Here is a 13,543-nt window from a genome sequence, read left to right on the forward strand (position 1 = left end):
CACTGAGAGTTTTGTTTACTTTTTCTTGTCCTGCCTTAGAATACAAATTTTATTTCCTCATGAGTAATAATAATCATTCACATTCCCCAGCTGTTACTCTTTATCATGCCCTGGTCTTTAACGACTGAAGTAGGAATTATTATCCCCAGGAAGAAACAGAGAGGTGGAGACACTTGGCCAGCGTCACAGAGCTGGGAAGTGGTGGAGCAGGATTTGGAAGCAGGTCCAGTTTGATTCCAGATCACCCTCGCTGGACACCCCCGCCCCTAACAGCTTGTCCCCTCTTTCCGACCGGGGTTGGGTACCCCCAACTCCGGCTGAGCCCAGGCAAAGGTGCCATGCAGCTTGAGGGAGCCCCTCCCCCCCGCACGCAGCTTTCAGCCCTGCCAGGCGCTGAGGAGTCCCAGTGCTGGGAAGTGGCCCTGCGCCTCGGGGGCAAAGGTCCCGGGACAGTGGCCAGCGACAAAAGAAAGGGACGCAGCTGTAGGATTCACTTCTAGCCTGGCTCCGCCCACGTGCCCCGCGTGCGGGGGGTTGGGTGGGGGGGTGGGGCCGCGAGGCAGGCTTGGCCCGTGAGCTGATTGGCTGGCTGAGGACCAGACCCTACAACTGATTGGATGCGTGGGGCCCGGAGGCTGGTCGAGGTGGAGCAGTTTAACACTGATTGGTTGGAAGGAATACAGCCTCTACCGTCTATTGGCTGAAGATGAAATGACCCAGTTATAATTGGTTGGCGGGCTCCGCTGTGATCCAATCCAGGAATCAATCGAGCGCCGCCGGGGAGGGTGGAAGTTAACCCTTTGGAGACTGCGACCGGGCTTGGGCGCTTTAGAGTCGCGATGCGGGCCTGCCTCCCCATCTTGGCCCGTATCCCCAGGGCAGTGTGGCTGGTTCTCCCGGCCCTCAGTGTCCCCCGGTCCCCACAGCCGAGGCCTCTGGGTCCCCCAATAGGAGTGGCCGCGGACCTCAATTTCCTCGCTCGTCGTAGCGGGCTGAGCCCCCCCACCATGTCCCCCAGCTCGGGTGGGGATGGTCTCCAGCGGAGTCATTGGTCTCCGAAAGCGGAAGTCCCCGGCCTCAGTTTCCCCAGCGGTACCCTGAGCTCTCGGTTATCACCCCTCCCTCCCATGGAAGGTGGCCTCAGGCCTCAGTTTCCCGAATGGCCCGGGAGGGCTGAGCCCCCGCCCCCCACTCCGCCGCGCGCAGGCCCGAGGCCCGGCTTTCCCTGCTCGCTCCCGCGGGCCGAGCCCCCACCCGCCCACCCGCGGTGGCCAATAGCCGGGCCGCTCCCCCCTCGGGGCGGAGCCGCGTCACGTGCCGGGAAGAAAGCGCCCGAGGCGCGCGGGGCGCGGGGCGCGGGGCGGAGCGGCCATGGCAGGTACGGCGGGCCTGGCGGGGGGCCGGGGGAGGGCCGCCCCGGCTCGGCGCGCGCGGCCCCGCTGCAGCCTGTCGCTGCCCGCAGCTCCGGAGCCGCTGTCCCCCGCGGGCGGCGCGGGCGAGGAGGCGCCGGATGAGGACGAGGACGAGGCGGAGGTCGAGGACCCCGAGCGGCCGGGGGCATCGGGCGGCGCGCGCGGGGGCGGCGGAGGTGGCGGCGGGGCCGGGCCCGGGAGCTGCGGCGGTCCGGGGAGCGCGCTCACCAGGCGCGCGGTCACGCTGCGGGTGCTCCTCAAAGACGCGCTGCTGGAGCCCGGCGCCGGGGTGCTGTCCATCTACTACCTGGTGAGCGTCCCCCGCCCCCACCGCATCCCATCCCGGCTGGTGCAAAACGGGGACACCGGAGTTCAGTGTGTTTTCTTGCTGTAGGCCCAGCCGCAGTGTGGGGAGGGGAAACTGAGGCACGGAGCATCCTAACCCGGCTCGAGCCCTTCTGGGCGAGAGAACACTGTTCACCAAACACTGCATTCCCCAAAGGAGACACTTAGGCTCAGAGAGGACACTAGTGCCTTCCTGCCTGTGTGACCTCGCTCAATCTCTCCGCATCCTAGTTTCCCCATCTGGAAAATGGGATTTTCTTTCCTCCCTTGGGGTTGCATGAGGATGCAGTGAATAAAGTACTCAGCAGTATGCCTGCTACACAGTAAGTGCTTTGTGTTTGCTGTTATTTCTATTATTATTACTGCTGTTGTGCTTTTTGGGAGTGGGGGCAATTTGTGAATTGAGCACCTGCTGTGTACCAGGCTGTGTTGATGTTTGGGACGCAGTGGAGATCCAGACAGACCCTGTTCCTGCCCTTTGGGGCTCACAGTCCAGTGAAGGGTGGTGGGACGGACACATAACTGAACAGTTTCAATCCAGGCTGATCAGGACGGTACCTAAGCTGGAAGGCCTCCTGGAAGGAAGTGAGAAGTGGGTGCCAAACCCTGGGAAGCAGCCTGGGGGTCAGGGAGGACTTCCCGGAGGAGGGGTCTGGATGGATACCAGCTCCTGGGCCCAGCCAGCCCACTTTCACTACAGGGGAAGAAGTTCGTGGGAGACCTGCAGCCCGATGGGAGGATTGTGTGGCAGGAAACGGGCCAGGTGTTCAACTCACCCAGTGCCTGGGCCACCCATTGCAAGAAGCTGGTGAACCCGGCCAAGAAGTCTGGCTGTGGCTGGGCCTCCGTCAAGTACAAGGGCCAGAAACTGGACAAGTACAAGGCTGCCTGGCTCCGGCGAAACCAGCTCCATATGCCTGCAGCTGCTGCCGATGAGGTGCGTTCTTCAGCCTCCCTGACTCACTGTCGGATAAGGAGTGCCCAGAGAGAGGATGTTGGAGCTGGGGCCTTGAGGGATGAACAGGAGTTGGTCAGAGCAAGATGAAGGGAAGAGGTTTCCAGAGGAAGGAATGGCATATGCCAATCCTCGTAGGCATGAAGCAACACATGCTGCTTAGGGAACCATTATTAGCAGATGCAGCTGAGATTCAGATGCCTTGGTAGCTGAGGGGTCTGGCAACATTGGCGGGGACCAGATCTGGGAGGGTCTTGAATGCCGATAGTAATAGGTATCTTTAATGGTCACGAGCTCGGTGAACTTGACTGGGTGAACTGTCTGGGTTCCTAGCCTTTTTCATATGTAAAATAGAGAAGATAACGGTACCAGGGGTATTACACACACCCACACACACACACCCACACACACCCACACACACACACCTGGCTGGCAAGTCTGATATCTGTAGGGCCACTGACACGCTGGAAACTCAGGCAGGAGTTGATGCTGCAGTCTTGAGGCAGAATTCCTTGTTTTCCAGGAAACCTCAGTTTTTGCTCTTAAGGCCTTTCATCTGATTGGATGAGGCCCACCTACATTATCAAGGGTTATCTTCTTTATTGAAAGTCAACTTACGGTAGATGCAGACCACATCTACCCAATGCCTTCACGGCAACACCTAGACTAGTGTTTGATTCAATAACTGGGTACTATAACCTAGCCAAGTTGACTTACAAAACTAACCTTCACACCATGCCACAGGGATATTCATTCAGCAAGCATTTAGTAAATGCCAACTGTGTGCCAGGCCCTCTTCCAGGTGCTGGAGATAAAGCAGAGAGCAAAATGAGAAAAATCTCTGCCTTCATGGAGAAACAAAATAAGTCCCTCTTATCGTACGTTGGAAGAAGTGAGCAGGAGCAGTGGATGGGCGTGGTGGGAGGAATAGGGTGGTCAGGGAAGGTGTCACTGAAAGTGACATTTGATCAGGACTGAAGGTGGGGAAGGAGGGAGCCAGAAGGATTTCTGGAAAACAGCATGTGCAAAGGCCCTGAGGCTGAACTGTGCCTGGTGTTTTGGAGGAACAGTGAGGCTCCAATGTGGCTGGAGAGGAGTGAGTGGTGGAGAGAGGGAGGAGGTGACAATAGGGAGGGGACAGGGGCAGGCTGTGCAGAACCTTGTGAACTGTGGGGTGCACTTGGGCTCTTATCCTGAGGGAGACGGGAGACCTGTAGGGCTGTGGGCAGAGGTGGGTGTGGCCTGACTGGTCCTCACAGGCGCCCTCTGCTGCCAGCTGTAGCGGGCACAGACTGGGGGTCGTGGAGGAAGAATAGCAGGAAATCAGGATGCAGGTGATTGCAGAGGTCCAGAAGGGTGATGATGGGATAGACCAGGCCAGCCATTGGGTGGGGAAGAAGTGGGCAAGTTCTGGTCAATTCTGAGAGTGGGTCTGATGAGATTTGCTAATGGATTTGATGTTGGTGTTAGGAGATGTTTTGTTCTGAGCAAGTGGGTGGACAGGACTGCCCTCATCAGAGATGTGGAGGAGCGGGTTTGAGGGGATGGTCGGGTGCAGGGTGGCCATGTTGAGTGTGAACCCTCTGCGCAGAGACGTTGAAGAACAGCCGGACCCCGAGTCAGGTGTTCAGGGGAGGCCCATGCTGGAGTCAGGACTGTGGCAGTTGTCCAGGGGGTAGACGGGGTTTGAGGCCGCCCAGGAGGGGTGTGGGCCTGGGAGGCAAGAGCCCGAGGACCCAGCCCTGGGCCAAGGAGTGGGATGGTGGAGGAGAAGCATCCGGGAGAGGTGGGAGGGAAGCTGGGTGAGTGCAGGGGGTGGGGTCCTGAGGAGTGCCCAGGAGGAGAGGAACAGACGCTACCAAGAGGGGGCGGAGGATGGAGACTGAGATGTGGCCACTGGGTTTGGACGCAGAGAGGTCACCTCAGCAAGCCTCTTTAGGAGAGAGCAGGAGAGGTTATTGAGAAAATCCAATAAATAATCCATGCAAAGTGCTTGCTGTATACGGAGCAACAGGACATATGCTAAATGCTTTTGCACGCATTATCTCATTTCACCCTTACGCCACCCCTGTGGGGCTGGACGTCATGGTGCCGTTTTACACGTGAGGAGACTAGAGCCCGAAGTCAGTTTGTGATCGGCTGAGGCAGGATTCGAACCAGCCAGGCTGGTCCGCAGCCTAGATTGTCTCTGCTCACTCCCTCCCTCTAGTGGGCACCCGGGGCAACGACAGGAACCTAAGGCTCAGGCCAGCCAGAGGTCTCGGTGGAACTTGCGGGGAGGGGAGGGAGCCTCCAGCTTATAGTCCCGTAGCTGTACCCCACCAACCCCGACCCCGCCAGAGCCCGGCCAGCGAAGGGGAGGAGGAAGAGCTGATGATGGAGGAAGAGGAGGAGGAGGTTCTGACAGGAGCCTCCGCGGAGGACAAGAGTCGGAGACCACCGGCGAAGGGCCCCTCGGAGCCTGTCCACCCGGGTGAGAGGTGTGGGGGAGGGGAGGAGGCAGGGCGGGAGGCGGACGGAGCTCAGGTGGGGGAGGAGGCTGGGGGCAAGTCTGGCCTTTCCCTTCCTTAGAGCCCCCAGGATGTCTAGCTGACTTCCCAGTGCCCGCTGCCTAATTTCACTCTCACTGCCTGACTTCTTAAGCTCTACTACTACATTTCTGGGTCCCACTGCCCAATTTCTTTATCTGCTGCCAGATTTCTTAACCATGCTGCCTGATTTCCTTGCTCCTCCGAGGATTTCTTTGCCCCGTTGCCTGATTTCTAGCCCTGCTGCCTGATTTCTTTGCCCCGCTGCATGGTCCTCACCCGATTTCCTAAACCCTTCTGATTTTGTATTTTTTTAAATTTATTTACTTATTAATTTTTATTTATTGGCTGTGTTGGGTCTTCATTGCTGCGCAGGGGCTTTCTGTATTTGCGGAGAGCGGGAGCTACTCCTTGTTGCCCGTGCGCCGGCTTCTCATTGCGGTGGCTTCTCCTGTTGCCGAGCATGGGCTCTGGGCACACGGGCTTCAGTAGTTTGCGGAGCATGGGCTCATTAGTTGTGGCGGGCTCTAGAGCGTAGTCATAGTAGTTGTGGCGCACGGACTTAGTTGCTCCGTGGCATGTGGGATCTTTCCAGACCAGGGATGGAACCCATGTCCCCTGCATCGGCAGGCGGATTCTTAATCACTGTACCACCAGGGAAGCTCCTTCTTCTGATTTTTTAAATCTCTTGGGTCCAGTTTGTTAACATGCTGCCTGATTTCCAAGTCAGCTGCCTGATTTGTTAATTTGGGCTTTTTTTTTTTTTCTTTTTTCTTTTCTTTTTTTTCTTTCTTGGGCTGCCTGGTCTTCGTTTTCCAGTTCCTGGCAGGGGAGAAACTGATGCTCCCTTTTTCTTTTCTTTTTTTTTCCTTACACCCCACCTGCAGAGGCCACGCCCCCAGGGAAAAGGGTGGAAAACAAGATCCGGGTGCCGGTGCGCTACTGCATGCTGGGTAGTCGCGACTCCGCTAGGTCAGATACACCCCTATGCCCGCCAGGACCTCCAGCCCCAACCCCCTCTACATGAGCTCTTGCGGGCGTGGGGGGAACAAGGGCAGGGGTAGGGACAAGACCTGGGATCCTCAGAGCTGGCCCTGCGGGGCTGGGGAGTCAGCGTGGAGGTGGGGGAAGGGCCTGGGGGTTCCTGAGGCTGGGGAACCCTCCTGGCCGCTACAGGAACCCCCACACCCTGGTGGAAGTAACATCCTTCTCAGCTATCAACAAGTTCCAGCCGTTCAACGTGGCCGTCTCCAGCAACGTGCTGTTCCTGCTGGTATGTGCCCAGCTCCACCTTGTCCCTTAGGGGTCAAGGGCTCCCAGGCCTGGGCAGGGGGTGCCGTCGTCGCCCCCCGCCCAGAGGATCTCTGGAAGGTCAGCTCCATGAAGGCGGAGACCTTGTCTGCTCTGTTCACTACTGGTAAACAGTAGGCACTTAATCAGTGTCTGAATGAAGAAGGGAGTGGGGTGGGCTGACCCCAGCACAGTGCAAGGGCCCTGGCCCCCCAGCACGGCCTTGGGGCCCGACGCAGTCTGAGCGGGTCTTCCGATGTCCCTCCCCTCCCCAGGACTTCCACAGCCACCTGACCCGCAGCCAGGTCGTGGGGTACCTGGGGGGCCGCTGGGACATCAACAGTCAGAGTGGGTATCTGGGGCCCCGTGGGCAGGGGGGTGTTTGGGGCCGGGGTCGATGTCCACGCCTTCTCCCGCCTCCGCGCAGTGCTCACGGTACTCAGAGCCTTCCCCTGTCGGAGCCGGCTGGGGGACGCGGACACCGCGGCCACCGTGGAAGAGGAGGTGAGGGGCGCACGGCGACGCGGCATTCTGGGGAGGGCTGGCGCGGACACAGCGGTCCTGGCGACCATGTCTTGGCGCCCAGCACAGGGTCGCCCGCTCAGCAAGGGTGCGAATGGGTGTGTGTGAGCTCCGGTCCGACCCCCACCGGCATACTTCCTCTGTGCAACCGCCGCCAGCCCCTTCCCCTCTGAGCCTGCCTGGCACCTGGTAAAGGCCTGATAAATATAAGGGTGCGTGATGGGGGAGGGGGGGGTGAAGCCCCGGCAGAATAGGCATGGATTCAGTGCGTACCTTTCTCCGCCCACCCCTTCCTTTCTCTTTTAAAAAAATATTTATTTGGTTGCGCTGGATCTTAGTTGCAGCAGGCGGGCTCCTTAGTTGCAGGATGCCTGCGGGGACCTAGTTTCCTGAGCAGGGACTGAACCGGGGGCCCCCCTGCCTTGGGAATGTGAGTTTTAACCCCTGAACCACCAGGGAAGCCCCTCTTCCTTTCTATTCAGGCTCTGGCTTGCCTCTACTTGCCTGTTCGCGCGTCTATCTATTTATTGAGCGCCTACTGTGTGCCAGGTTGTTCCTTGTGCTAGGGATAGAGCAGTGAGCAAAATAGTCATTTGCCTTAGATTTAGGATAGGAGCATTTTTTTTGTTTGTTTCTTTTTGTTTCCTTTTTTACTTTTTCGGCTGCACCACGCGCGGCTTGTGGGAGGGACTAGGGATTGAAGTGGCCCTTTGCGGTGAAAGCTCGGAGTCCTAACCCCTGGACCACCAGGGAGTATAGGAGCATCTTTTTAATGTATTTGTTGACTGTCCCCGCCACTGGACTCGCCTAGGGTGGGGCAGGGTCTGTCTCGGTCACTGCTGTGTCCTCAGGCCTGGTACACAGCAGGCGCTCACTAAATGCCGGCCGCATGGGGCTGAGTGGGAGCCAAGCACACTGGCTGAGCTGAGCCGTGCGCGCACTAGGGCTGCTAGAGCCCCCGGTCCCGCGCTGGCCCCAGCCGCGTCTCTGCCCCCAGATCTACCAGAGCCTGCTCCTGCGGGGCCTGTCCCTGGTGGGCTGGTACCACAGCCACCCGAACAGCCCGGCGCTGCCGTCGCTGCAGGACATCGACGCGCAGATGGACTACCAGCTGCGGCTGCAGGGCTCCAGCAACGGCTTCCAGCCCTGCCTCGCGCTGCTCTGCTGTGAGTCCCCGGAAGGGGGCGGGCGTGGGGCCCTGCCGGGCCACCGAGCCCCCCGGGCCCAGCCCCTTCTCTCTCCTCCCCTAGCCCCTTACTACCCTGGCAACCCTGGCCCTGAGTCCAAGATCTCGCCCTTCTGGGTGATGCCGCCCCCTGAGGTAGGCGGGGCTGCTGGGGGAGGCCCGGGGCCGGGCGGTGTGGGCGGGGCCCTGCGTGGGTGTGGGCGGGGCCGGGAGGCCTTGTTAGCAGTACGAAGCCAGGGCTCTGGTTCCGGGCTCATTTGGAGGGCTGGGCCCTGTTTCTCTCCTCTGTGAAATGGGAACATAATCATTGCCCGGAGGCAATGGGTGTGAGGGGTGTTGAAAAGGTTTGCTACCAAGATAGCATCCTTCCTGAGCCGTGTCTGGTTTCAATCCCCAAGCCCGTCTTGGGGTCGGAAATCAGCTTTAGAAAGGAAGTCCAGAGCAATGGCCACTCCTCTGTGTGCGCGGTGGGGGGATGCCACCCTGCCTCCCTAGTCGCACTGCTGGGTTCCTCCAAGGTCCCACGTGGCTCTGGATCTGATCCCAGTGCCGAGCCAGGCCTGCAGGATCAGTTCTCTGACTCCCAGCCCCGGGCACGTCTCGCTGCGCCCTGCCGTCTTGGTGAGGCGGCTGGGGGTAGCTAGTGGTGACCGACTCGTGTCTCCGCCAGCAAAGGCCCAGTGACTATGGCATCCCCATGGATGTGGAAATGGCCTACGTCCAGGACAGCTTCCTGACTAATGACATCCTTCATGAGATGGTGAGTTCACTCCCAGGTGCGGTGGGTGAGGGCCCTGGGAGGCGCGGGCGGGGACTCAGGGCGCCCAGCTGGATGGACGCGACACTGTAGGACTCGGGGAGCTGTGGCTGAACGCGCCACATCTGGGCCCGGTCAGGCTCCTCTTCTATTCCTGAAAATCACGGGCGCTAAGGATCAAGTCTCAGATCCTTGCCTCGGGCCCCCCCTGCTGTTCTGGAACGTGCTAGGGATGCTCCTGCCTTGGGCCTCTGCACCTGCCACGGATTTTCCAAGTGGGGACACGTGAGAACCTCGGGTGTTACTCGGAGAAATATTTATTAACGCCTGCAGTTCAACGAGTATTTAAACAAACGTAGCTAGTTCGTCACACCTGTTAGGTCACCGATGTTACCACTCAGGCTGAGGCTAAACCAGGGAGCCTTGCAGGCTGCAGGGTATAAAGAAGCACATTCACTGTGCCTCCTGCTTCTGGGGAAGTTGTCGCCCCTCCTGCCGAGCTCCTTATCTCTGCAGGGCGGCAGGGCGGCAGGGCGGCGCTGATCGGTGGTCTCTTTTGGGGACCTGGGTAACGCTGTCTGTGCTGCGCTGCATTAGACTAGCGGCCCTGCGGGGGGCGGCAACAGCAGCACGGGTCCCACTCGCCGGGACATGATTGCTGCCACATCCCACGCCTGGCCTGGGGCGGGCAGGGCCGCAGCCGGGGCTCACCCCCCCACCCCCGTTCCGTAGATGCTGCTGGTGGACTTCTACAAGGGCGCCCCTGACCTCGTCAGGTTCCAGGAGCCTTGGAACCAGGAGCACACCTACCTCGACAAGCTCAAAGTGAGTCCCGTGCAAACCCCTCCTTTTATAAAGATCTTGGGGAAGCCCCCCAAGAATATATCCACAGGGAGCCTGAGGGCAAGTGACTTCTCAAGTGGGCCTGGACAAAACTATTTCAGTCAGAAATGAACGCTGCCAAAGAAAAGTTGTGTTTTGTCACACGGTGGGGGGGATGGGGAATGGGGGTGGTAGAGATCACCATGGAAATGCAGATGGGAACAAAGCTCTGCAGACCTCACGACCCCTGGGACATCCCGGCTGGAGTCGCTGCTCTGGGCCCCGCTTCTCCCGGGGTCGCCCACTGAGGTGCAGGAGGGGTTCCGAGTCGTGGGCAGCAGCGCAGCTGACCCAGAAGGGCCGGCTGGTGCTGGGAGGGGGTCTGTCTAGCCCCCTGGCCCTGCGGCTGGTTAGTGGGACCTGTCGGCAGGGGCTTCGTGGCCTCTTAGTGCCGCCTGAGTGTCATTCTCAGAAGACACGGCCCCCTCGGCTTTGCAGAGAAACAGCTCCCCACGTCTGCTTGTTCTGTTCAGACTTAACAGTGACCAGGGCTTAAAGCTGCCACTGGTCGCCTCCCAGCCTGGTGCAGGGTGGGGGTGGCCTCGGCACACGCGGGGGGGAGGGTGCACAAGAGCGGGACTTGGAAGGTGTGGTGGGACCCAACCCCCAAAAGATGACACCCCCAGGTCTCAAGGTATGGCTTTAGGGACGCCGCCACGTGCCTGGGGCAGGAGGGCCCCTCGGCCAGGCTCAACCGTGAGGCAACAGGCCGGCTCCTTTCAGATCTCCCTGGCCAGCCGGATGCCCAAGGACCAGGGCCTGTGCCACGTGCTGGAGCAGGTTTACAGCGTCCTCAAGCAGGGGAGCTGAGGGCACCGGCCTCCAAGGACCTGGGAGCCCTCTGGTCAGACGCGGCACCCTCACGGCTCTGGGTGCAGGGAGCGGGTCCAGGGCCTTTGTCTGTGCTGCCCTGTGCCTACGGGACTGAGGCGTGTGAGGGGCTCAGATAATAAAGGAGAAGCAGCCCAGGCGTGTGTCTCGCGGGTTCGTGCGGCCGTGGCTGTGGGGAAGGGTCGTTTGGGCGACTGGACAAGTGACAGCCGTCCCTTTGGGGCTTGCTGTGGGCTGGTGCCCATGTGGGTCCCGCCCTGGCTGGAGACCCCCCCCCCGGGAGGGCCTGCCCTGTACCACCACCAGGCAAGAAGATGTAGAAAGAGACATTTAATACTTTTTTAAAAAAACATCAGGATTACATTTTGATCTGCCCTAGACTGATGTCTGTGCCTCCTCCACCTACTGGTAACCAGGGGGCCTCGGGGACGCACAGGGAGGGCCTGGTGTCCTTGGGGGCTTTACCAGATCACCGGAGGAGGGGAATGTGAACCGGCCCGGGCTCCCCTGTTTAGCCAAGTTTGGGATTAGGCAAGAGGGGGAGTGGGTGCAGGGCTGGGGCCCTACTGGTCTGGAGGAGACAGCCTGGGCCACTGACCAAAGAGGGTGTGGCGGCCAGCTCGGAACAGGGAGGTGCCCGTGACTCCCCCAGGGGTCCCAGCAGCCAGGGGTCTGGGAACATTCACTTATCAAAGCCTTTGTGCTTGACCTTCCACACAGTGGAGGCTGGGTGCCCATGGTCCCGTGTGTGTGTGTGTGTGTGTACACGCACGTACGTGCGCTGGTGACAGCAGCTTGTGCCACAGAGAGATGCTCCGGGTGCTCGGCTGGGGGTGGGGGGGTGGGGTGGGGCAGTGGGCACAGGTGTTATGACTCAGTGCCCTGCAGGAGGGAGATGGCCTGTCCTTAGGGGCCCTGGCCCCTGAAAACCCCAGGCTCATCTCTCCCCGAGTCCCCAGCCAGAGGGAAGGGGCGAGGCCCTTCAAAGAAGCTGGCATCTGTAGGCATTCAGGGGCCTAGGGACCCGTGGAGGGGGCTGGGAATGTCTGGGGGGAGTTTAAAAGCAGGCTGCTGAGTCTCAGCCAGGGGTCTCACCCAGACCACCTGTTGCACCTATGTTCAGTCCCATCCTGTTACGGGCAGGTCTCCGGGCAGAGCAGGATGGAGGTGGGAGAGGATGTGTGTGTGTGGGAGAGGGGAGGGGTGGGGAAGAGAGGGAGGGGCAGAAAGAGAGAGAAGGGAGGCCCCCGAGGAGTGACCAGGCCCTGGAGAAGGGGCAGGAGGAGTTAGTGTTTCTAAGAGCACCTTAGTGTGGGCCTCCTCGGGGTGGGGTGGGGCGGGGCTGGGGGGCCGAGTCGGAGCAGCAGGAAGGAGGAACACTGCCCAGCCCCCAAGGCTGCCACGTGGAGTGGGGAGGAGAGTCCCCTCCACCAGGGGTGAGCGCTAGTGTAAACAGGCCCTGCTGCCCCAGGGCTGGCGGCCAGAGGGGAGCACCCCGCGGGCTGCGAGCACCCCCCCCCCCCCCCCCCCCCGCCACGGGGCCCATGGAATGCAGAGATCCGGACGGAGACGCGGTCACTGAGGCAGGGGCACCAGCACCTCCACGTAGCTGAGCGGGAAGAAGCCGGACTGGCCGTGGAGCATGCCCTCGTACCAGTTCTCGTCGATCTGGTTGGTCAGCGTGATGATGTCGCCCTCGTGGAAGCCCAGCTCCCCGTCGTTCTCAGGCTCGAAGTCGTACAGGGCCTTGCAGCTCGGCTGGTCCAGGGGCGCTGGGGGCGGGGGGAGGTCCCGGCTGTCATCTGCCCCTGTGGGTGCACAGGGTGATGCCACCCTCCCCGCCTCTCCGACCCACCCCGCCCACCGCTCCCTCCTCTGTGGCTGTCAGGAGGAGCAAGTGACGAGGGGAGGGGAGGGGAGGGGGCTCTGAGTGGTCACCAAAACACTCCTGCGAGGAGCTGGGGACACCGGGTGGCCTCAGGGCAACAGTGAGCAGAAGCACACAGCTCTCAGGGCACCACTCAGAGCAGAGGGAGGCCAGGCTCCACGTCTGCCAGGGCAGGGGCGGAGGGTAAGGGCCCTTGGGGCACAGATTAGACGGCAGCATTGTAAACCGAGACGGGGGCAGGGGGCAGGGCCTGGGCCCGTGGGGGACACTCACGCATGCTCCTGCTGCTGGGAGTCCGGGTGGGCTTGTCGGAAGACCGGAAAGATGATGAAGCTGCTTGCAGACAAGCACAGAGTTGGGCTGAGGAAGCTGGTGGGGAGGGGGGGGGCCCTCTCGCAGAGGACCGGCCTCCGGTTGGATGGATGGCGGGCTGGGGGCTGCCCCCAAAGGGGCCGGGGACAGAGTGGCGCCCCTTCCTGTTACCTGTGATCTTGGGGGCCGTGGTGCAGGGGAAGCCCCCGTTGGACTGCTCAGGCTCTCCGAGGTCCAAAGGCTCCCGGGGCTTGGGCTTATACTCCCTCTTGGGGCGTGAAGAGGCTTCCCGCATCCTGCGTGAGGAAGGGCGCCTGTGAACAGCTGCAGGGCTGCCTCCCAAGCCCTGGCGTGTCTCGCGTGTCGAGCTCAGGGAACAAGGCCTCCACCCCCAGCTGTTTATGCTGCTGCCTGGGGAGGGAGGCTGCGGGAGGGGGACCCCCATGCACAGGGGCACGCTGAGGAAGGGACTGGCATTTCTCCAAGGCTGCCTATAGGCCGGGTCCTACTGAACCGGGAAGCCTCCTTGGTGGTGGTGGCGGGCGGGGAGCTGATGTCCAACAGATCCTCGGGAACCACCACCCATCAGGGCTTCCCTTCTCAGGCCCTGGATGCTGCCTGCCTGTGAGATGGCC

General features: G+C 60.8%; 2 protein-coding genes across 4 annotated transcripts in view; one reads left to right on the top strand and one right to left on the bottom strand.

The window, feature by feature from the left end:
• The first annotated feature begins 1,327 nt into the window (after positions 1-1,327).
• Positions 1,328-10,839, top strand: MPND (MPN domain containing). Of its 2 annotated transcripts, none has more exons than XM_057710340.1 (13): positions 1,328-1,378; positions 1,463-1,722; positions 2,458-2,694; positions 5,053-5,185; positions 6,128-6,212; positions 6,417-6,513; positions 6,806-6,878; positions 6,958-7,034; positions 8,032-8,218; positions 8,303-8,373; positions 8,909-8,998; positions 9,728-9,820; positions 10,601-10,839. In XM_057710340.1, exons 1-13 carry the CDS (start codon positions 1,372-1,374, stop codon positions 10,685-10,687), a joined length of 1,497 nt encoding a protein of 498 aa, XP_057566323.1. In that variant the 5' UTR covers positions 1,328-1,371; the 3' UTR covers positions 10,688-10,839. The 2 variants fall into 2 exon arrangements, with proteins under 2 accessions (XP_057566323.1, XP_057566324.1); XM_057710341.1 differs by having other exon boundaries at positions 8,050-8,218.
• A 184-nt stretch (positions 10,840-11,023) lies between these two features.
• SH3GL1 (SH3 domain containing GRB2 like 1, endophilin A2) overlaps positions 11,024-13,543 on the bottom strand; it is a 31,579-nt gene continuing 29,059 nt past the window's right edge. The window contains exons 8-10 of one of the 2 annotated variants that reach the window (XM_057709683.1): positions 13,080-13,204; positions 12,870-12,929; positions 11,024-12,480 (exon numbers count right to left, since the gene is read on the bottom strand). In XM_057709683.1, the coding sequence (XP_057565666.1) occupies positions 12,284-12,480; positions 12,870-12,929; positions 13,080-13,204 (382 nt within the window). In that variant the 3' untranslated portion in view covers positions 11,024-12,283. Of the gene's footprint in view, positions 12,517-12,869; positions 12,930-13,079; positions 13,205-13,543 lie in introns of both variants that reach the window. The other variant, XM_057709682.1, reaches the window with a different exon arrangement.

Source organism: Hippopotamus amphibius, chromosome 15 (genome assembly GCF_030028045.1).
Source record: "Hippopotamus amphibius kiboko isolate mHipAmp2 chromosome 15, mHipAmp2.hap2, whole genome shotgun sequence".
Taxonomy (NCBI): domain Eukaryota; kingdom Metazoa; phylum Chordata; class Mammalia; order Artiodactyla; family Hippopotamidae; genus Hippopotamus; species Hippopotamus amphibius.

Excerpts from the sequence above, each read along its gene's own strand:
- MPND (XM_057710340.1), top strand. Across the intron at positions 6,879-6,957 it reads CTGGGACATCAACAGTCAGA|TGCTCACGGTACTCAGAGCC; the intron begins GTGGGTATCTGG and ends GCCTCCGCGCAG. Across the intron at positions 8,999-9,727 it reads ATGACATCCTTCATGAGATG|ATGCTGCTGGTGGACTTCTA; the intron begins GTGAGTTCACTC and ends CCCGTTCCGTAG.